At 50.9% G+C, this 21,957-nt stretch overlaps 1 protein-coding gene across 1 annotated transcript; it reads left to right on the top strand.

Annotated features, from left to right (window-relative positions):
* The first annotated feature begins 591 nt into the window (after window positions 1-591).
* SPA17 (sperm autoantigenic protein 17) lies at window positions 592-21,693 on the top strand. The gene is made up of 5 exons (XM_078870015.1): window positions 592-675; window positions 3,366-3,526; window positions 14,725-14,795; window positions 16,515-16,621; window positions 19,122-21,693. The coding sequence occupies exons 2-5, from the start codon at window positions 3,373-3,375 to the stop codon at window positions 20,659-20,661; spliced, it is 1,872 nt and encodes a 623-aa protein (XP_078726141.1). The 5' UTR covers window positions 592-675; window positions 3,366-3,372; the 3' UTR covers window positions 20,662-21,693.
* Window positions 21,694-21,957: the final 264 nt, after the last annotated feature.

Genomic DNA, 21,957 nt, shown 5'->3' on the forward strand with positions numbered 1-21,957 from the left:
CAGCCTCGAATGAGTTAAATTAGCCCGGTGCGGTGTGCGAACATACCCCGAATGGGGAGACAAAGGCGGCCGGGCGTGGTTGTTGTCGTGTATGCCCTGCCGGCCGCCTTCATAGAGCGCTACTATCTATCAGCACTCGCCCGAACAGTCTGCCCAGGCTATGTGGGGGAGCTTTAGCTTTGTCTTTGTGTGTCTGCGCTCCGACGCGCCTCCAGCGCCCCCTCGCTGCTCCGTCGCTCGCATCGCGCCCCGCGTCTCGTCGCTGCGCTGAGGCTTTGCGAGTTTTCCAGCTTAGAACACAAAACAATACACCGGTCCTGTAGTGGTAGTAACAGTAATAACGACGACGTACAAGGACTGACACGTGTCGAGCCATCAGAGACGCCGGGTATGATGTTATAGAGACGTCGCAGACGTTGGAGAGACGTGGGGGAGATAGCAGAGATGTGGGGGAGATAGCAGAGACGTGTGGGAGACGTGTGGGAGACGTGGGGGGGGGAGAGATGAGAGACGTGGGGAGACGTGGGGGGAGATGAGAGACGTGGGGGAGAGATGATGGAGACGTGGGGGGGGGGGGAGACGGGAGCGAGGGGGGAGTTCGCTGCGCGTGTCGCGACTCCCGCGTTGCCATGGAGACGGAGACGCCAAACAGCAGCGGCACAGACAGCAGCAGCGGTAAGAGCAGCAGAGACACGGAGACACGGAGACAGACACAGAGACACAGAGACACAGAGACACAGATACAGAGACACAGAGACACAGAGACACAGAGACACGGAGACAGACACGGAGACACAGAGACACGGAGACACGGAGACACAGATACACAGATACACGGAGACACAGAGACACAGAGACACAGAGACACGGAGACATAGAGACACAGAGACACAGAGACAGACACAGAGACACAGAGACACAGAGACACAGAGACACGGAGACACAGAGACACGGAGACACAGAGACAGACACAGAGACACGGAGACACAGAGACACAGAGACACAGAGACACGGAGACACGGAGACATAGAGACACAGAGACACAGAGACAGACACAGAGACACAGATACACGGAGACACAGAGACACGGAGACAGACACGGAGACACAGAGACACAGAGACACAGATACAGACACAGAGACACAGAGACACGGAGACACGGAGACACAGATACACGGAGACATAGAGACACAGAGACACAGAGACAGACACAGAGACACAGATACACGGAGACACAGAGACACGGAGACAGACACGGAGACACAGAGACACGGAGACACAGAGACACAGATACAGACACAGAGACACAGAGACACGGAGACACGGAGACACAGATACACGGAGACACAGAGACACAGAGACACAGAGACACGGAGACACGGAGACAGACACAGAGACACGGAGACACAGAGACACAGAGACACAGAGACACGGAGACACGGAGACATAGAGACACAGAGACACAGAGACAGACACAGAGACACAGATACACGGAGACACAGAGACACGGAGACAGACACGGAGACACAGAGACACGGAGACACAGAGACACAGATACAGACACAGAGACACAGAGACACGGAGACACGGAGACACAGATACACGGAGACATAGAGACACAGAGACACAGAGACAGACACAGAGACACAGATACACGGAGACACAGAGACACGGAGACAGACACGGAGACACAGAGACACGGAGACACAGAGACACAGATACAGACACAGAGACACAGAGACACGGAGACACGGAGACACAGATACACGGAGACACAGAGACACAGAGACACAGAGACACGGAGACACGGAGACACGGAGACACGGAGACACAGAGACACAGAGACACAGATACAGACACAGAGACACAGAGACACAGAGACACGGAGACAGACACGGAGACACAGAGACACGGAGACACGGAGACACAGATACACGGAGACACAGAGACACAGAGACACAGAGACACGGAGACATAGAGACACAGAGACACAGAGACAGACACAGAGACACAGAGACACAGAGACACGGAGACACAGAGACACGGAGACACAGAGACAGACACAGAGACACGGAGACACAGAGACACAGAGACACAGAGACACGGAGACACGGAGACATAGAGACACAGAGACACAGAGACAGACACAGAGACACAGATACACGGAGACACAGAGACACGGAGACAGACACGGAGACACAGAGACACGGAGACACAGAGACACAGATACAGACACAGAGACACAGAGACACGGAGACACGGAGACACAGATACACGGAGACACAGAGACACAGAGACACAGAGACACGGAGACACGGAGACATAGAGACACAGAGACACAGAGACACAGAGACACAGAGACACGGAGACACAGAGACACGGAGACACAGAGACAGACACAGAGACACGGAGACACAGAGACAGACACAGAGACACAGAGACACAGAGACACGGAGACACGGAGACATAGAGACACAGAGACACAAAGACAGACACAGAGACACAGATACACGGAGACACAGAGACACGGAGACACAGAGACACAGGGACACGGAGACACAGACACAGACACAGAGACACAGAGACACAGAGATACAGAGACAGGGAGACACAGAGACACGGAGACAGAGACACAGAGACACGGAGACACAGAGACACGGAGACACAGAGACACAGGGACACGGAGACACAGACACAGACACAGAGACACGGAGACACGGAGACACGGAGACAGAGACACAGAAACACAGAGACAGACACAGAGACACAGAGACACAGAGACACAGTGACAGAGACACAGGAACACGGGGACACGGGGACACGGAGACACAGAGACAGAGACACGGGGACAGAGACACAGAGACACGGGGACAGAGACACAGAGACACAGTGACAGAGACACAGGGACACGGGGACACGGAGACACAGAGACAGAAACACGGGGACAGAGACACAGAGACACGGGGGCACAGGGAGACAGAGACAGCAGCAGGGACACGGAGAGACGCAGAGACACAGAGACAGGAGCAACGGTAAGAGCAGTAGAGACACGGAGAGACGCGTGTCTCCCCGTGTCTCCAGGTGTCTCCCCATGTCTCCATGTGTCTCCACGTGTCTTCACGTGTCTCCCCGTGTCTCCCCGTGTCTCCACGTGTCTCCAGGTGTCTCCAGGTGTCTCCCCATGTCTCCCCATGTCTCCACGTGTATCCCCGTGTCTCCCCGCGTCTCCCCGCGTCTCCACGTGTCTCCCCGTGTCACCCCATGTCTCCCCGTGTCTCCCCATGTTTCCCCGTGTCTCCCCATGTCTCTCCGTGTCTCCACGTATCTCCCCATGTCTCCACGTGTCTCCTCCCCGCGTGCCGCAGGGCGACCATGGCGGCTCCCTTCTCCTCCACCCAGCTGCGCGTGCCGCGTGGCCTGGCGGGTCTCCTCGAGGGCCTGTGCACGGCGGTGCTGCGCGACCAGCCCCAGGACATCCTCCTGTACGCCGCCTCCTACTGTGACGCTCTCATAGCCACCCGTGAAGGTCAGGGGGGGCTGGGGGGCTGGGGGGATAGGGAGCCAGGAGCAGTTGGAAATTGGTCTGGAGCAGAAGTCGACCACCACAATAATAAGAAGAGCGATTTTTTTTGGGTACGAATTCGCTCAAACAAAAACTCAACATTTTAAGAGCCGCAATGCAACGTGGTAATAACGCGAGACGGTGGTCATTTTTTTGGGGCTTTTGCCGGGACACTAAAAACGCGAGCCCGATACAGCGCGGCGTGGGCGGCGGCTCCGGTGACACCGGGTATCGCAATTCGCGGAAGATAATCCCGTCACAGACTGGACCCTTGACAATGGAGGTGGGGGGAGTGCACGGGGGGTGGTTAAAGGGGCACCCCGTGATGTCCCAGCCAAGTGAGGGCCACCGCGTCGCGAAAGGAGATGAGAGTTGATAATTGTTTTTTTACCCTTCTATCTGGCAACAAAACTGACACCTTTTTTTTACGAGGAGTCATGTTTGCATAGACCGCAATACCTGCAGCCATAATGCAAACAAAAAACACAACTCTGATAATGTTATGCACTGTCCTTGAAGTTGATTGGTCCACACCCGAGACAGCTTTCCTTAGAGCCTAGTCTCACATGGTGTTGGACCAGATGACGCCAAAAGGCGCACAACTCAAAGGCAATGCACCATCAGAGTATACACCATTGGACCCTCATTTGCCAGCAAAATGAGATGAGATGAGAGTTTTCAAAAGGGGGTGGGGTGGGGGTGTGAACAGAGGGAGGCGGTAATATAAGCGACTTAGTAAGGGAACCCCAAGGGTAGATGGGAGACGAGACCGGCGGTGGGTCCTTAATAATGAACGTGTCACGAGAGCGGTCCTTAAAGAGCCGCGTGTGGCTTCGGATTCGTGGGATTCGCGACCTCTGTGCTGGATGTATACAGGGGGAAGTGAGAATGGGAAATTTGTCCAGGGCCCACAATTCCAGAGAGGCCAACGAATACAAATATATAGAGACGTTATTTAAAATTTACTTTAATCGCCTGATGAAGCTAGTTGTAATTACTGGCGAAACTTCGTACTCAGATTGTAAATGCTGTGGCTTGGCACTCCAACACACAACTGGTGTTGTTGTACTGGTGACGAATTGTCGACGTTCTGTTTACGTGACAAACCTTACTAATTGGCTGTGTCGGGTGGTGGCGGCTTTAACGACACATTTATATATTTACGCGATCTAACCCAAACGCCAGCGAAATGTAAATGAGTCGGCCTCGTGCTGGGAGTTAGTGTTTGTGTGTGGCCATTTAAATACAGTCGATTACCGCGTACCGACTTACGAACCGTTCGACTTACGAACGGATCTCAGGAACTAATTGCGTTCGTTAGTCGAGGACTGCCTGTATGGGGAGGGGGGGGGGCTAAAGTATCGCCCACCCGCCCCCTGGCCAATCACGACCCGGCGTTGTTACCCACGCTGCTGTTACGCAATTCCCACACCATCGCCGCTGAGTGGCGCCAATAAGCTCACAAGGCCACCTTGCCCTGCAGCGCAGGGTTTGACAGCAGCAGCACCACAATGAAGCCGATAAGATGACGTTTGATTCCCGGCTACCAGTGCCGGATGAAACTAGTGCGTTGCCTGTAGCATGATGTTATAAAGGGATAGTCAATGAAAAAAAAATATATTAAAACACAATTTTTTTACTTGCAACGTGAAGTAATTGTATTTTTTCACTTGCTATACAGGCAGATAACACGACAAATCGATAACCTTAAACACCCGGTCGTTCGTAAAAGTTGAAGGCGGTATAGTACTATAGTAATAGAGCAAGTGCAGAATCACTGAACCGGAATTGATAGCTTGAAAGCATTTAGCGCGGGGCCCTTGAAAGTGCGGGGCCCGTAGCATATGTAGCTGTTTTTCAAAAGCGACCTGGTCACAAATGATAGCTCAACGAAGTGGCTTATGGTAAATCTGGCTATCCGCCTGATGAAGCTAGTTGTAATGACTGGCGAAACGTCGTACTCAGATTGTAAATGCTGTGGCTTGGCTCTCCAACATACCGGTTAGTGCTGTACAAGTATACTACACTATACACTACACTATACACTACTATACACCTCACTATACACTACTATACACTTCACTATACACTACACTATACACTACACTATACACTACACTATACACTACTATACACTACACTACTATACACCTCACTATACACTTCACTATACACCTCACTATACACTACACTATACACTTCACTACTATACACCTCACTATACACTTCACTATACACCTCACTATACACTACACTATACACTACACTATACACTAGTGCTGTACTAGTGACGAATTGGCACGTTCTGTTCACGTGACAAACCTTACTAGTTGGCTGTGTCGAGTGGTGGCGGGTTTAACGACACTTAAAAACTATATTACACTTCAAAACTATATTATGAAGTGGCTTATCATTTATGGCAGCAGCCACATACTCTAAACGCGTGATGTTGATTCAAAATGCGAAGGTAGAAACCGGTAGGATCCTGAGAAAAAAATCACCCGACCAAGGCGAGAGAGACATCACAAACTCCAAATATACAGCAGGCATCAGCGTCGCGATCGAATCGACGACCGCCTGTACACCAGGCGAGGTAGTTAACATCTCGCCACCGTGGCGTCTGCATTACATTTGGTCCGCAAATTCTATTGTCGCATGTCCTCTGTGATTAGTTTTTTTTTGCTTTGCGCAGAGGCCACAAACATGAAACGCGCAATTACATCTGCAAAATAAAAAAAATATATACTGTATTGTAATGCCTACGTTAGCGACTCACGGCGACCATGCTTGGACTTGTTATACGATGCTAATTTGACCCGTTTGAGATGAATCAACGCTTTAATGTGCGTTTAGACAAATCTCCACTGGGATTCATCAGGTAGAGGGGCGGTCGCCGGCAAATGTGAATTAACTTTTCTACGGATGTCCATCCCCCCACAGAGCCCCCCCCCCCCCACAGAGCCCCCCCCCCACAGAGTCCCCCCCACAGAGCCCCCCCCCCACTCTTACCCCACAGAGCCCCCCCCTCCCACTCTCTCCCCCCTCCCCCCACAGAGCCCCCACCAACTCTCCCCCCACAGAGCCCCCCCCAACTCTCCCCCCCAGAGCCCCTCCCCCCCCACTCTCCCCCCACAGAGCCTCCCCCACTCTCTCTCCCCCCCCCCCCCACAGAGCCCCCCCCCTCCACCTCCCAGGCTCCCCATTCCAACCTAAACAGACGACGACGACGTTATAATGTGGAGTGACAGCGGATTGAACGGCCAGCTCTGTCAGAATCAGAAGCTTGATTTAGCTTGCTGCCGCGGGAGGAACCCGACGAGCTATGAAGCTCGTTGTCGTTGTTGTTTTTTAACAACACAGATGTCCAGTATGGGCGGGTCCGCGAGTTACAAACAGCAAACAAATAGAAACATTAGCGGGACTCAGTCGAGGTATCCCTCGAATTACGAAAGGAATGGGTTCTTTAAAAAAAAAACACATACACACACACACGCTTGAAACGATGATTCTCGTGAATGTATTTCATACAACTGAAACGACACGGACGGCCAAGTAGCGGGCGCCACTTTAATCGAAGGCCCAATGACTCTCTTTGTCAGGACTTGGTTCTTCATTTTGTAGCTTTACCCCTTTCACTCGAAGGTCCGTAGCTCCTGGTGATCTACCCCCTTTCATCCTCCTCAAGCGTCGCTCTCTCTCCGACGTCCCTGTCATTGCTTTCTCATTTGGCCAAACCTCATCATCATTTTTCTTAGGTTGTTTCGGTAAAGTCACGTAGGTAAAACATTAAAATTAATAAAAGTAAAATAAAATAAAAATAAAATTAAAATTACGAAAGCTTCAAATCTAGAACTCATCATCATTCTTCCCTAACGGATCGCCGATCTTCTTCTAAACACCCCACCCACCTCCTTTGTTGTCTTTTCTTCCAAATCTCTTTAAAAGGCCGACATCACGACCGATTCCTGTGTGTGGAGGCCTCTTTCGGTCAATCGGAGAATCTCGTTCATTACTTTCAAACTCGACGTCCGGCTGCACATTGGCTCGGTGTCATTTTCGGTCACGACGCAACTAAATCATGGGGGTGCGCGTGTTTGGGACCGTCATTCCAACTCGACTCCCAACCTAAACAGATAGACGCCTGTAATTAATTGTCACGACGCACAAGCGATAGTTGAAAAGCGTAAACGATGAAACGGTTGAAATGATCGTTAATTGAAAACAACAACAACAAAATTCGCCGCAAGACGAGTTGGGCGGCGATGTGGATGCGTCCTCGTGTGCGCTGCAGGGACACGGTGACTATGCCGCGAATATGATGACGATTTCTCGTATAATGACGACACCTCGTATGATGATGACTTCTCGAATGACGAGGTCGCGGCGCGCCTGGCCGGGGTTGAAGCTTGTTCGTTTCACGCGCGGATTCTCGATTTAGTTCGGGGCGAAAAGTGTCCAGGAGCGTGTCAGTTGCGTTCACGCGAAGTGTCGCCAACCGACCGTTCGTAAATCGAGGGATTAGCTCACCGTTACACCTCGCCGTCCACAGAGCCGTAGGCTGCTAGGAGGAGGAGGGGGAGGATTAGGAGGAAGAGGAAGTGGAGTAGGTAAAAACGCGGTGGGTTTATTTGCAATGTGACAAAGTTTAGAGCGGCGTTCTCCATCGCAAGGCCACGCGGGTCACTGCCGGGCCCCCCTAGTGGCCTTCAGTGCGGCCCCCTCACGTGCCCCCCCCCCCCGACACGAAACACAAATGGTGACAATACCCCCCATCATCATCATCATCACCATCATCACCATCATCATCGTGCTGCTGTCAAACCCAACAATGGTTTCAAACGTTGTGGCGACCTTCTTCACACACACTACCGATGATGTCTTATCGGCCAAAGTGGACCCCATTCTTCACCCCGCCCCCCCTTCTCTGGACAATGAGTGAACGACATTGGCGTAGAGGGGGGGGGGGCACGGAGCGAGCGAGCTCTGTTTCAAGGGCGACACGTCCGGAAGGGAAGGGGGGCGGAGGGTGGTTTTGGAATGGGAAGGGAAAAAAACACAAACCCAAATCAATTCGGTGATTCAACAAAGTGAGAGTGGGGGGGGGGGCTCTATCTTTTTTTACGGGGAAGTAATCAGCAGAATCGCGCACCACTCATGCAACAATATCTCATTAGTGTCAAGAATAAGAAGAAGTAGCAGCAGCAGCGGCGGAGACGTCCGATATTTATATTTTCTCCCCAAACCCTCTCGTTGGGAAATTATTATGCAAATGTGTTGCGAACTCCAGGTCCTAATGACATTATTGCGAAGCGATTTGTAGGATGGGGGGAGGGAGGGCGGTGGAGGGGAAATCTGGAAAATCAATGCTCCTTGCAGTGTGGGCGAATAATTAATTATTTTTGGAGCCGCGTTAATTTAGCCCAATTAGCGAGTGTCAATTAAACTTTAATGAGCGAGGTTCGAGCGCACGATTTGCTGCTCCGTCCCGTCGCGAGAGGAGACGGCGGTTGCGGCGGCGGTGGTAGAGGTGGAGGTGGTGGTGGAGGTGGAGGTGGTGGTGGTGGAGGTGGTGGTGGTGGAGGTGGTGGTGGTGGAGGTGGTTGTGGAGGTGGCAGAGCGTTGCGGCGGGGAACGAAAACGAATTCCTCGGGCAAGTGGCGATGTGGGTGGAGGCTTAATAGCACGGCTGGTGTGATGCTAGCCAGCACGTCACGTGGGGTGGGAGAGATGACGGGGGATTCATAGCACGGCTGGTATGATGCTAGCCAGCACGTCACGTGGGGAGGGAGAGATGACGGGGGATTCATAGCACGGCTGGTGTGATGCTAGCCAGCACGTCACGTGGGGAGGGAGAGATGACGGGGAATTCATAGCACGGTTGGTATGATGTTAGCCAGCACGTCACGTGGGGAGGGAGAGATGACGGGGAATTCATAGCACGGCTGGTGTGATGCTAGCCAGCACGTCACGTGGGGAGGGAGAGATGACGGGGGATTCATAGCACGACTGGTATGATGCTAGCCAGCACGTCACGTGGGGAGGGAGAGATGACGGGGGATTCATAGCACGGCTGGTATGATGCTAGCCAGCACGTCACGTGGGGTGGGAGATATTAAAGGGATATGTAATACACATGACTAATACACAACCAGAGCTATGTACAGTGGGAATCTAGCTGGCAAATGCAGAATAACCACATTATGCATGACACTCGCAATAGAAACTCCCGAAGGGCATTTAAAATGCAATTTCAAGCATAGCATGAATTGCAATTGAATTTCCTCTTTCAAATGAACAATCTTTCGAAAAAATGGCAATTCTCAAACTCCATGAACGAAATGGCTTTTTCTTTTTTAATGGGCATTCACAAATGTGGGTGTAGCAGGCACAAAACAAGGAGATGTGATGTTATAGTTTATGTTAGAGTTTGTATTAGAGTTGATATCAGAGAAGATGTTAGATACGTCATGACAGCGGGTAACGTCTGCCTAGTGATTTCGCATGATGGCAGGATTTGCTGAATGATTTCGACTGTCATTGTATCGGTCAGAGAGTTAGATTTAATCATTACAGCAATTAGATTGCTTTTTTTTATCAGCTCCAGAGCAGTGACATGCTGTGAGGTCAATGGCTGGGGAGGCACTGGCTAGTATCAGAGCCAGATTCACACACTGAGGGAGGGGCGTGGTCTCACAGAGGGGGGCGTGGCCTCACAGAGGGGGGAGTGGTCTCACGGAGAGGGCGTGGCCTCACAGAGGGGGGCGTGTCTTCACTGAGGGGGCGTGCCCTCACTGAGGGGGGCGTGGCCTCACAGAGGGGGCGTGGCCTCACTGAGGGGGCGTGTCCTCACTGAGGGGGGCGTGTTAGACACGTCCTCCTCAGTGAGGCAGATGTGATAGCTGCCTCCCCTGGTGCTTTTTCATTGCAGTTTCATGGCGAGACCAGCGAGCCTAAATATCTTTATACACACACGTGAAATAAGTTAGCTGGAGTATGGAAGGCGAGGACATGAAATGAAGGGGTCTACAAACATCACATTGGTGACACACTGAGATAGTAACAGGCACGCGCTTATTGCCCGCGCTCCATCCAGCTACTGAGGGGTTGCGCAATCAGAGGGGAGGCTGAGCGCGTCGCTGCCTCACCTCTCGTCTCTTCCTGTATTTGCAGCGGAGCTCCGCAAATTTGGCGATTGTGACTCTTAAAAAGATTGTAATCGTACAGAAATGACATTTATAACACAGATCAGTGGGAAAATATTAATATTTATTTTATTTGATTCTTCTTTTTTTTTACTTTCCGTAACAGCTATTTTCATTGGAGCATGGCAGGTGAGGCTCTGCCTCCCCCCCTGCCTCTCCTGTGACCGCACGTCCCTGCTTCAGAAAGGCATTGGGGTGGCACACGGAGGTTGTGGAATCTCCTTCTCTCCTGTCCAACCTTTAGAGTCTTTGCCCAGTATTCTGCACAGACCACCGCTTCTGCTGTCGCCATCGCCAAATCTTGCCGAGCACCTCGGCAGCATTCACGGAGTCGAAGGCAGAGGAGTGATAAGGAAGGTGGACTGCCTGCCGTGGATCAGTGAGTGGCGGGGATTATCAATCAGCCCGGCAGAGCTACGGCGAACTCCTGTGGAGTAGGGGTTTTTTTGTTTGTTTGGTTTCCATCAAGGCAATCGCCCATTAATAAACCCCCTCTCGTGACTGAAATGAGATCGATGGCCGCTGCCTGGTCACCAGTCGGCGCATGCGCACAATGGGTGTGTCAACACCCTCGCCTGGTGTGCAGGAGGTCGTGGCGTTCGATCCTGACGCCTGCTGCTGCATATTTGGAGTTTGGGTGTCTCTCTCTATCATCATCATCACGGTGGCTAGGAGATGTTAACTACCTCGCCTGGTGTGCAGGAGGTCGTGGCGTTCGATCCTGACGCCTGCTGTTGTATATTTGGAGTTTGGGTGTCTCTCTGTCTCTCTCTCTCTCTCCGTGGTCGCGTGGATTTTTCTCCGGGCCCTACTTGTTTCTACCTCCACATTTAGAATCAAATATAAAAGCGCTTTGAGAGAATGTGTCTGCTGTACATGTCCACGCGATGGTAAGCCTCTTACGTTGAGCTATCAGTTGTGGCCAGGTCGCCTCTGAAAAAATTAACCCGTAAAAACAAAGTTTTTCACTATAAATCCTTTATATGCGTGGCATCGGTTTTATTCTATTATTCATTTCTGTTTTTCTTGAGTAAGAGTTTCATTTTTATCACATTGGTATTTTAAATTAAATATGAATTTTTTTTCCTAAAAAGTGAAAAATGTTGTAAAAAAATGACGAAAATTCATTGTCACGCACAACGAGTCTATGTGCAAAATGTCAGCTCGATTGGATCACGGGAAGTGGGTTTGAAAACGACCGAAAGATTTGCACGGTCGTAAGCGCGCAAGCAAGCAAGTGAACTTAATATAAAGGATTTAAAAATAGCTACGTAGCTCAGTGGGGGGGGGGGTCTCACCTGGTAAAGAATCTTAAAAAAAGATGAAATCATGACAAAAAACTAAATAAAATGCACTTAATTATCTCTTTTGAATAGCTCCGAGGGCTCGAATTTGTGAAGACAGTGGGGTGGTGGAACCCGCGTTCTTCCGATTGTGGTCTGCTTGCTCCAGCACCCAGCCATCTGGACTGGTTGACAGGGAAATAGCCAGCGTCTTTATTTAGACTGCACGGGGAGTACTCAGACGAGATATGAAGCTATTTTATTTTTTACTCACATATGTGTCCAGCAGGAGCGGGTCAGCGAGTTACAACAACAAACGATGTGAAACAAACAAAAACACGATAGGGTGTGCAAAAAAAAGTGAGAAAATGTAAGCAAGTAATGAAAAACAAGTCAAGATAAAGTACATGCGAATTGCATGAGTTCATGCATTCCTGCCGATTTGTCAACAGCAAATGCAAGCTTGGGGCAAGGCAGCAAAACAACAACAACAACAAAAACAACAAAAACAACCCAGAGCCGTCCATAGTTGGGGTTGCGGGGCCCGTCAAAGCACGCCCCCCCTCCCTCCCAAAGCGTGGGGCCCAGGGCAGTCGCCTCGATTCGCCGTGTACCCTATAGGGACGGCTCTACGGCCAGAGGATACCAAGACAACGCACAAGTCACTCAACGACATTGGGCATTCAAATGGAGAAAGGGTGGACGGATCGTATCTACAGTATCTGAATTACAGTCTGAGTTGTACGTATGTGCGCTGAAATTATGTTCGCACGGTACGTAGCCATCGGAGGTTCGCGCTGGAAGGACAACAAATTGAACACAAAAAGCGCTTCTAAAGAAATGAGTCTTCAATCTATAATAATAGCGTTTTTTTCCCATTTTTTCTGGAAACAAAACTGAAACCTTTTGACGAGGATTCATGTCTGCATTAACCACAATACTTGCAGTCAAAATGCAAACAAAACACATTCTATGATAATATATGCATTGTCCTTGAAATTGATCTATCAATCTATGTTGAAAAGTCGACACACTGCGTCCACGTGTAAATAACAAAACAGTTTGCTCGTGATTGATTACGGTAAGGAATCGCAAAGAGAGGAAGACCTCACAGAAAGTCGTTTGACGACGACATCGGAAGAGATTTGGTGCCAGAAAGACGTGGCCACTACGAGACCGAGGAAAGTGGAAACAAATGACGACATGTGGCAGTGGGCACCTACTGGCTGTCTGCCCATGGATCGTCGTGGTGCTGATGGTGGTGGTGATGATGATTTATACCAAAGGCCATCCACGTATTTAATACGTCTTGAAATGCCTCTTCTTGGTTCTTTCGGTAAAGTCACGTAGAATGGAAATAATAAAATAAAACATAATAAAATAATTCTCACGACGTTTCGGCCACAACGCAAGCAGCCGTCCTCAGGAAAAGACGCTGTCTCCCCGACAGACCTGTTCTGCACCTGAGGACGGCTGCTTGCGTTGTGGCCGAAACGTCGTGAGAATTATTTTATTATGTTTTATTTATATTATTTTATTATTTCCATTCTACGTGACTTTACCGAAAGAGCCAAGAAGATGAATCCCTGCAGTCACGAAAGCTTTAAATTGAAGTCTTGAAATGCGTTGACTCAAACCACCGTGCAACTTGCCCTGAAGTGAACCCAGGCTACATTTGCACGACTGTAATCCGTCTGGGGCCGTTCACTGGCACAGTGCCGAGACACAGCGGGCCGAGGGAGTTTCACAGCCAACATTTATTTCCCTGACGGCGTGGCTTCATTAACAAATGTTGGGTTGTAAATGATCACGTGAACCCCCCCTCCCTCACGAATAATTGACGTATTGATATTAATAATGAGCAAGCGAATGGATGGCTGTGTGGATGTGCGGGTGCGGAGAGTAGGTGAGTACTTAAGTGAGCGGGTGAGTGAGTGGATGAGTGAGTGAGCAGGTGAGTGAGTGAGTGTGTGAGGAGGTAATTCAGTGGGTGAGAGAGCGGGTGAGTGAGTAGGTAGGCGAGTCAGTGGGTGAGCGGGTGAGTGAGCGGGTGAGTGAGTAGGTAGGTGAGTCGGTGAGTGAGCGGGTGAGTGAGTGAGCAGGTGAGTGAGTGAGTGAGTGTGTGAGGAGGTAATTCAGTGGGTGAGAGAGCGGGTGAGTGAGTAGGTAGGCGAGTCAGTGGGTGAGCGGGTGAGTGAGCGGGTGAGTGAGTGAGTAGGTAGGTGAGTCGGTGAGTGAGCGGGTGAGTGAGTGAGCAGGTGAGTGAGTGAGTGAGTGTGTGAGGAGGTAATTCAGTGGGTGAGAGAGCGGGTGAGTGAGTAGGTAGGCGAGTCAGTGAGTCGGTGAGTGAGCGGGTGAGTGAGTCGGTGAGTGAACGGGTAAGTGAGCGGGTGAGTGAGTAAGTAGGTGAGTCGGAGAGTGAGCAGGTGAGTGAGCGGGTGAGTGAGTAGGTAGGTGAGTCGGTGAGTGAGCGGGTGAGTGAGCGGGTGAGTGAGTGAGCAGGTGAGTGAGTGAGTGTGTGAGGAGGTAATTCAGTGGGTGAGAGATCTGGTGAGTGAGTAGGTAGGTGAGTCGGTGGGTGAGCGGGTGAGTGAGCGGGTGAGTGAGCGGGTGAGTGAGTAGGTAGGTGAGTCGGTGAGTGAGCGGGTGAGTGAGCGGGTGAGTGTTTGTGCCACAGACACAGGCAGTGACCCCGTGGTGGTGAGTGCGCTGCTGGAGGATCGCTACTACAACAACCGCACCTTCGCGGTAAGTACACACAACAACAACACAACAGCAACAACAACAAGGCGAGACGTAACAACACAAAAACAACACAACGTGAACACGACGACACAACAACAACATCATCATCACTGCCACCGCGTCGCGCGCTTTCAGATGCGCTGCTTCTGTGCCCGTCTGGAACGTTCTTCCTTTCTGATATTAGGAAGCCACTAAAGCTGTACACTCTGAAGTCGTCTAGATAACACAGGGGTGGGGAACCTTTTTTCTGCCAAGGGCCATTTTGATATTTATAGCATCATTCGCGGGCCATAAAAAAATGATCAACTTAAAAATTAGCCCGTTATATTTGGTCAAACATTTAATTAACTCACCCCTAATGCGATGGGCAGGAACTGCTTCTCTTTGGCGAGGCGTGTGATGATGTTAGCTGGTATTGATGATGTTGCTACTCGCAACTGCTTTTCCAGGTTTGCTCCTCTAGATTTATTGAATTTCGAGTCCCGCCTGCGGTTGCCTTGGCAGGGCCACACCAAATGATTTTGGGGGCCTGATAAGGCCCCGCGGGCCGGACGTTCCCCAGCCCTGAGATAACACTGTTCAACAGCAAAATGTTTTTCTGGCCTGGACTTTGGCAGCTGTTTTAGACTAATTTCAAGGTGCTGATTCCAAATCTGATCTCAGATTTGCTCTATCACATCTCATTTTTATGCTATCGGCATACCCCATTTTCTTTGATTTTACCCCAAATTAACTCTGTCACTTATGATTGCAAGTTGTTGCGAGTCAGTGACTGCTTTACAGTTAAAATATGGTGCTGTATTTTTAGGATAGTATGTTTATAATATAATTTTATCTAGACATCCACATTTATTTAATATTTTTCTTCTGCAGTTTTTATTGAAAATGCAATATTTGATATCTCAAAAACCTTGATGTGATAGACAATAAACTGATGCCAGATTTGGAATCAGCACCCCCCAAATTTACCTTAAAACCGTTGGAATACCTTATGCCAGAACAAGTGTGTTGACCAGTGTAAGGGGTCACGTGCGACTCTTTAAGGACTGCTGCTTCGTGACACGTTACTTATCAAGGACCCACCACCGTCTCGCATTCGCCACGCAGTGGCTTTGCGGATCTTGAAGTATTGAGTTGCTTTTCGATTTAAAGCTTCCGTGACTGCAGGGATTCATATTCTTGGTTCTTTCGGTAAAGTCACGTAGAAGGGAAATAATAAAATAAATAAAATTAAACAATTACATTCTCACTGAGAAAACAATAAAATTCTCACTGAGAATGTTATTGTTTTATTTTTTTATTTTTTTATTTTATTATTTCCCTTCTACGTGACTTTACCGAAAGAACCAAGAATATTGAGTTGCTGTTTTTTAGAAACCGAATTCGAAATAAAATGGCAATTCTTGTAATTTCGGTTGCCCGACGCCAGATCTCGATTGGAAACTAATTTCGTGAGAGCTGCTTCTTGTTGTTGTTGTTGTGTTTACTTCGTTGTAGTTCCCCACCCCGCCCACACCTCTGATTTGCGCGGTTGGCTACGGACTGCTTGCGTTGTGGCCGAAACGTCGTGAGAATTGTATTTTACTTTGTTTCATTTTTACTATTTTATTATTTCCTTTCTACGTGACTTTACCGAAAGAACCAAGAAGATGAATCCCTGCAGTCACGAAAGCTTTAAATCGAAATCTACTGGGGATGTTTTGTCTTCTGTGGTGTGCCCAGGCGGCTGAGAAGCGCTACGCCGGAGAGTTCTACGCAAAGCCGTCTCCGCGGGGAGAGCCGCGAGTCGCCGCGCATTCGAGCGACGCGGACGCGGCTGCCCGCAGCGAGTGAGTTGTCCCCTCCGGAGTTGGTTTGTGGTTCACCAGGGCGAGGACTCGAGAGAGAGAGAGAGGAGGAGAGGGTGAGACGGGATCGTGCCGGTAAAGATATTCACCGCCGGGACTTCTTTCGCACCGTACGTAGCCGACCGCGCTAATCGAAAGGTGCGGGGGAAGGACAACAAACTAAACACACAAAAGAGCAGTTTCTAAATAAACGAGTCTGTCAATCTAGATGATGCTGATTTACAAGTGCATGGCTTCAGTGGCTTCCTGATATCGGAAGGGAAGAGCGTTCCAGACGGCCGCAAAAGCCCATCTGAGAGCGCCGCGCGACTTGGTGACCACCGCTTTTGTTCGATGGCCAAAATCCGCTGCTGCTGCTGCTGCTGCTACGAGGATGATGACCGACCGAAGTGTCGCGTGACGATGGCTTTTGGCTCTTTGGCGAGCTCAGCCAGGCCTTGTTGTGGTCCACGTGCGGCGAGGCGCTTCTCGTGTGGAGTGAGCGCGGCCTCACAACAGACTCGTTCGGCAACCGGACTAGGTGGGCCCAATCGCTGCCCCGAACATGCCGCCTGTTGTCACGCATGCATTGTTGATCCTTGCCAAGGCCACGACGCGGTTGTGATTGGCGAATGCGTTTAGTTGTGTGTGTGCGTGTGTGCGCGTGCGATTATCTGAGCGGGGAGCGGTAGTGAAGCGGTCAGCGCTACGCTGCGCTATGAACCCCGCGACCCGGGTTTGATTCCCGCTCACGGTCAACACCGGCGACGGTTATCTGAACCGGTCGTTGGGCTTCCGCTAGGTCGACTCAGCCTCAAATGACTACCCGGGTGCTGTGTGTAAAACATCGCCAGCGAGGAGCCAACGGCGGCCTTCGTGGGTACTCGCTCACAGCACTTGCCCTAGCAGTTTGGTTAGGCTATACGGGGGGAGGGTTATCTTTGTCTTTGTGTGTCGGGAGACCTGGTTTTTGTTCCCTCCACATTAAAAATCAACATCACGCGTTCAGAGTAATCTGGCTGCTATAAATGTCCACGTGATGATAGGCCACTTGGTTGAGCTATAATTTCTGAATAGAAAAAAAGATATGCACAGCTCTGTGGGCCTGGTAAAATGAACGAAAAAAAAGTTCAGTTTAGAGTTTCAAAGAGGCCGCATACCTCATCGGATTTCTCCAATGGTGGCTGGTCCGAGGGGTGGGTGGGTGGGTGGTGGTGGTGGCCGCAGGCAGGGCTGTAACGGCTGAATTTCAAGCAGATAGATCCGTGATGCCTGCGCAGTCGATTTATGATAATAACACGGCGGCGGCTGCGGCCACGGCTTGGGGGAATGATTGGTGGGGAGGGCACAGCTTGCAAATAGCAACGCGAGGCGCCATACGGAAATTGAGCTCTGGGGCTTGTGAAACAATTCACTCGCGTGCCTTGTATTGCCTGTGCCGTGGGCTATTTCGTTGTCCGTTCCCCGCATCTCCGATTGGCACGGTTGGCTACTTAGGGTGCGAAAGAAATTCAACATACACGCATACACACTTCGATTAAAACGAATCTAAGTCTCGGGTTCCCGCGCTGGCTACTGACTGGGCTCCTGTCCGCCACCACCACCCCAACAATAACTCCGTTGTTTGCCGTGGCTGCTGCGGGGCTGTTACCACGGAAGCCGGCTGGTTAACTGGCTACGCGGGATTCCCCCGTGCCGCAAATAAACACCGAGTTGAGTTGCAGACGCGCAACGGACATAGCGACACACCGAAGAGGTGGGAGTAACGAATGCAGAAGACTGACCACGGCTACGAATGTGCCAGATAATCGTCAGACGGCAAAGAGGAATTCGACCGTCAATGACAACGACGATGACGACGATGACGACGGACGATGACGACGACGATGATGATGACAGACGATGATGACGATGACGTCGCGTGATGATGACGATGACGACGGACGATGACGACGACAATGACGACGATGACGACGGACGATGACGACCATGACGATGCACGATGACGACGATGACGACGATGATGACGATTACGACACACGATGATGACGTCGCACGATGATGACAATGATGACGATGACGACACACGATGACGACGATGTGCCGCTAACGGCGAACTCCGCCTAGGCTCACAGTGATCACATGACCTTTACCCCCTCTATTTAAGACGGAAGCAGGAAGGGCATCTTCACAATTCTGGCTGTTGCCTGACGAAGCTGGTTGCTGTTGTTGTGATCACGCAGCGAAATGTCACGGAACTCGAATTGTAAACGTTTGTGGGTTTCCTCTCCGACACACAGCTGGTGTGTGCTGACAGCAGTTAACTAATCTGTTCACGTGACAAACCTCACTGATAGGCTGCGTGCGTTCGAGCGGTGGCGGATTTAAAGACGCATTTATATTTACGCGATCGAACCCTCCCCCCCACCCCCCAAAAAAAAAACCGTTTGCCATGAACTCCTCCTGCGCGTGTCCGTCCGTTTCTTCCCTCCGTCCGTTCCAGCTCTGACGACGACGTGAAGCTGGCGTCGTTACCGCCGCCCCGTCCGCCGCCGGTCTGCGAGCTGTCCGGCGCGCCGGGCAAGGCGACCACGCCGGAGGAGGAGGAATGCCCAGACGACGGCGCCGCGGCGGGCGGGCGAGCCGCCTCCCCGTGGGACGGCGCCGTCGCCACCGGCATCGCAGCGGCGGCTCGTGGGCTTGGGGAGCTGGAGGAGGAGGAGGGGGGGAAGGAAATGGAGGGCGGCGATGGAATCGCGGCTTTTGACGAGATCATCGCTCAAAGCGTCCACGGTTACGCGGCTGCGATGGCGGACGGAGATTTGGGCGATGATGATGATGGTGATGATGATGGTGGCGGTGGTAATGATGACGATGGCGGTGTCAGAGCGAGAGATGTCGGTGGCTCTGCGGACGACGGGGGAGACTTCGGAGGATTCGTGGAGGAGGAAGAGGAGGGCGATGGAGGTCTGAGTTCACTTGAAGAGTCGAAGTTTCTGGCGGAGAGCGGAGGTGACGTGGCAGGCGGAGAGCGCGAGGGCGGTATCGGGGAGGGCATTGATGTTGAGAACAAGGGTGGCACCTTCATGCAGAGCATTGATGGCGCGGCAAGTATCGACGTAGATGAAGATGATGTCATCACGCGAAGCGTCGATGTAGCGGGAAGCGTCGATGTGGATGAAGATGATGTCATCACGCGAAGCGTCGATGTAGAGGGAAGCGTAGAAGCGGGCGAAGATGATGTCATCACCACACGAAGCGTCGATGTAGCGGGAAGCGTAGAAGCGGGCGAAGATGATGTCATCACCACACGAAGCGTCGATGTTGCGGGAAGCGTCGACGCGGACGAAGATGATGTCATCACACAAAGCATTGATGTCACGGGAAGCATCAGTGCACGTGAAGATGATGTCATCACACAAAGTGTCGATGTTAGGGAAAGCGTCGACATGGATGAACACGATGTCATCACGCAAAGCATCGATGTCACGGGAAGCATCAGTGCGCGTGAAGATGATGTCATCACACAAGGTGTCGATGTTACGGAAAGCGTCAGCGTGGATGAAGGTGACGCTATCGCTGCAGAAGAGCCGCGCGACATGGAGCGAGCCGCTCCAGACGGCGATGCAGATGGCAGAGACGGAGATGTAGACGCCGACGTCGGAGGAGACAAGAAAGAACAGCGGCGACAGGGAACCCCCACAAGTTCCGTCGACGTCACCGCCGTGATTGCTTCGGCGCGGTCCGAGATCGGGGAGGCCCATGCCGACGTCGCCCTTCCGGCGGAAGACATCGAGGCCACGTGGCGGGAGGCCGACGAAGGCCCCGTAAGCGACGACGCCGCTGCCGGAGCGAGCGATGGCGTCGACGTCAGAGACGTCCCCGCGCCGAGCTCGGAGCGCTCGCGAGACGGAGGCGTGAGTCGCGAAGGCTCGCGGGAATTTGACGAGGGTGGCGATGGCGGTGGTGATGTTGACGGCGGTGGCGATGATGCCGATCGTCAGGAGGCGGAAGAGCCCAGTGGCCACGTCTTTGAAGGATGAGGAGATTGGGAAGGATGGCAGGAAGAGCCGCAGATCGCGACCGACAAGATGAGGTCATCGCGTGACAGAGGATGGAGAGGTCTTCTTGGTTCTTTCGGTATAGTCACGTGGAAGGAAAATAATAAAATAATTAAAATAAAACATAATAAAATAATTCGCACGACGTTTCGGCCACAACGCAAGCAGCCGTCCTCAGGTGAAGAACAGCGTCTATCGGAAAGACAGCGTCTGAATGAAAAAAATGATGGAGAGGTCACTTGAGTTTTCCTCTTTGCCGCTGCTCGTTGGTTCCGAGCGATACCTGAGCTCTTCCCCAGGCCGTTTTCGGAGCTGGTGCACGTCCACAATTAAAGGAATGTCATGGAACAAGTTGAAAATCCACACACATACATTTATATATGTTAAGAAGAATAACGCGAGGTCGTGTAATCGCAACACTTTGCAATCCACTTCAGCTCCTCGCTGAGGCCTATTCTGCTCTACAGGGAACCTTTCCGTCGTATTTACCGCATCATCTTCTCCACAGGTGATCCCGCAATCAATATAACAATTCACTTCACATCCTTTGCTTTCTTCGCGCGCTTAATCCGCCTAACTCTGAACGATCACCGAAATACAACGCGATAATTGTTGGCAACTTCTCGACAACAGACGCAATAATTGTTTCGATAACTCTAAGAACATTTCTCAGCGACACGCCACTCACTGGACAACGAGATTTCGTTCGATTATTGAGTTTTTCCCGAGACACCCCCTCACACACCCCGCCCCTCAACTTTCAGAGGGAGCCTGTGACGTCACAAGTGGCCTCGAGGGTAACGTTTTGAGGCAAGTCGTTTGGTGGCCATTGTCACCGACAACGGTTGCAATTTTCAATCGCGATGAATTAAAGACAATATAACACTGGTCAACAAAAAAACATTTTTTTCTGGCCTGGACTTTTGCAGCTGTTTTAGACTAATTTCAGGGTGCTGATTCCAAATCTGATCTCAGATTTGCTCTATCACATCTCATTTTTATGCTATCGGCATACCCCATTGTCATCGATTTTACCCTAAATTAACTCTGTCACTTATGATTGCAAGTTGTTGCGAGTCAGTGACTGCTTTAGTGTTAAAATATGGTGCTGTATTTTTAGGATAGTGTGTTTATAATATCATTTAATGTAGATATCCACATTTATTTAATATTTTTCTTCTGCAGTTTTTATTGAAAATGCAATATTTGATATCTCAAAAACCTGATGTGATAGACAAAAACTGATGCAAGATTTGGAATCAACACCCCAAAATTACC

The sequence above is a fragment of the Lampetra fluviatilis genome, chromosome 29 (genome assembly GCF_964198595.1).
Source record: "Lampetra fluviatilis chromosome 29, kcLamFluv1.1, whole genome shotgun sequence".
NCBI lineage: Eukaryota > Metazoa > Chordata > Hyperoartia > Petromyzontiformes > Petromyzontidae > Lampetra > Lampetra fluviatilis.

Coding starts and splice junctions, on each gene's coding strand:
- SPA17 (XM_078870015.1), top strand. CDS start 3,373: ATGGCGGCTCCCTTCTCCTCCACCCAGCTGCGCGTGCCGCGTGGCCTG. Junction 3,527..14,724: donor TCTCATAGCCACCCGTGAAG/GTCAGGGGGGGC, acceptor TTTGTGCCACAG/ACACAGGCAGTGACCCCGTG. Junction 14,796..16,514: donor ACAACAACCGCACCTTCGCG/GTAAGTACACAC, acceptor TGGTGTGCCCAG/GCGGCTGAGAAGCGCTACGC.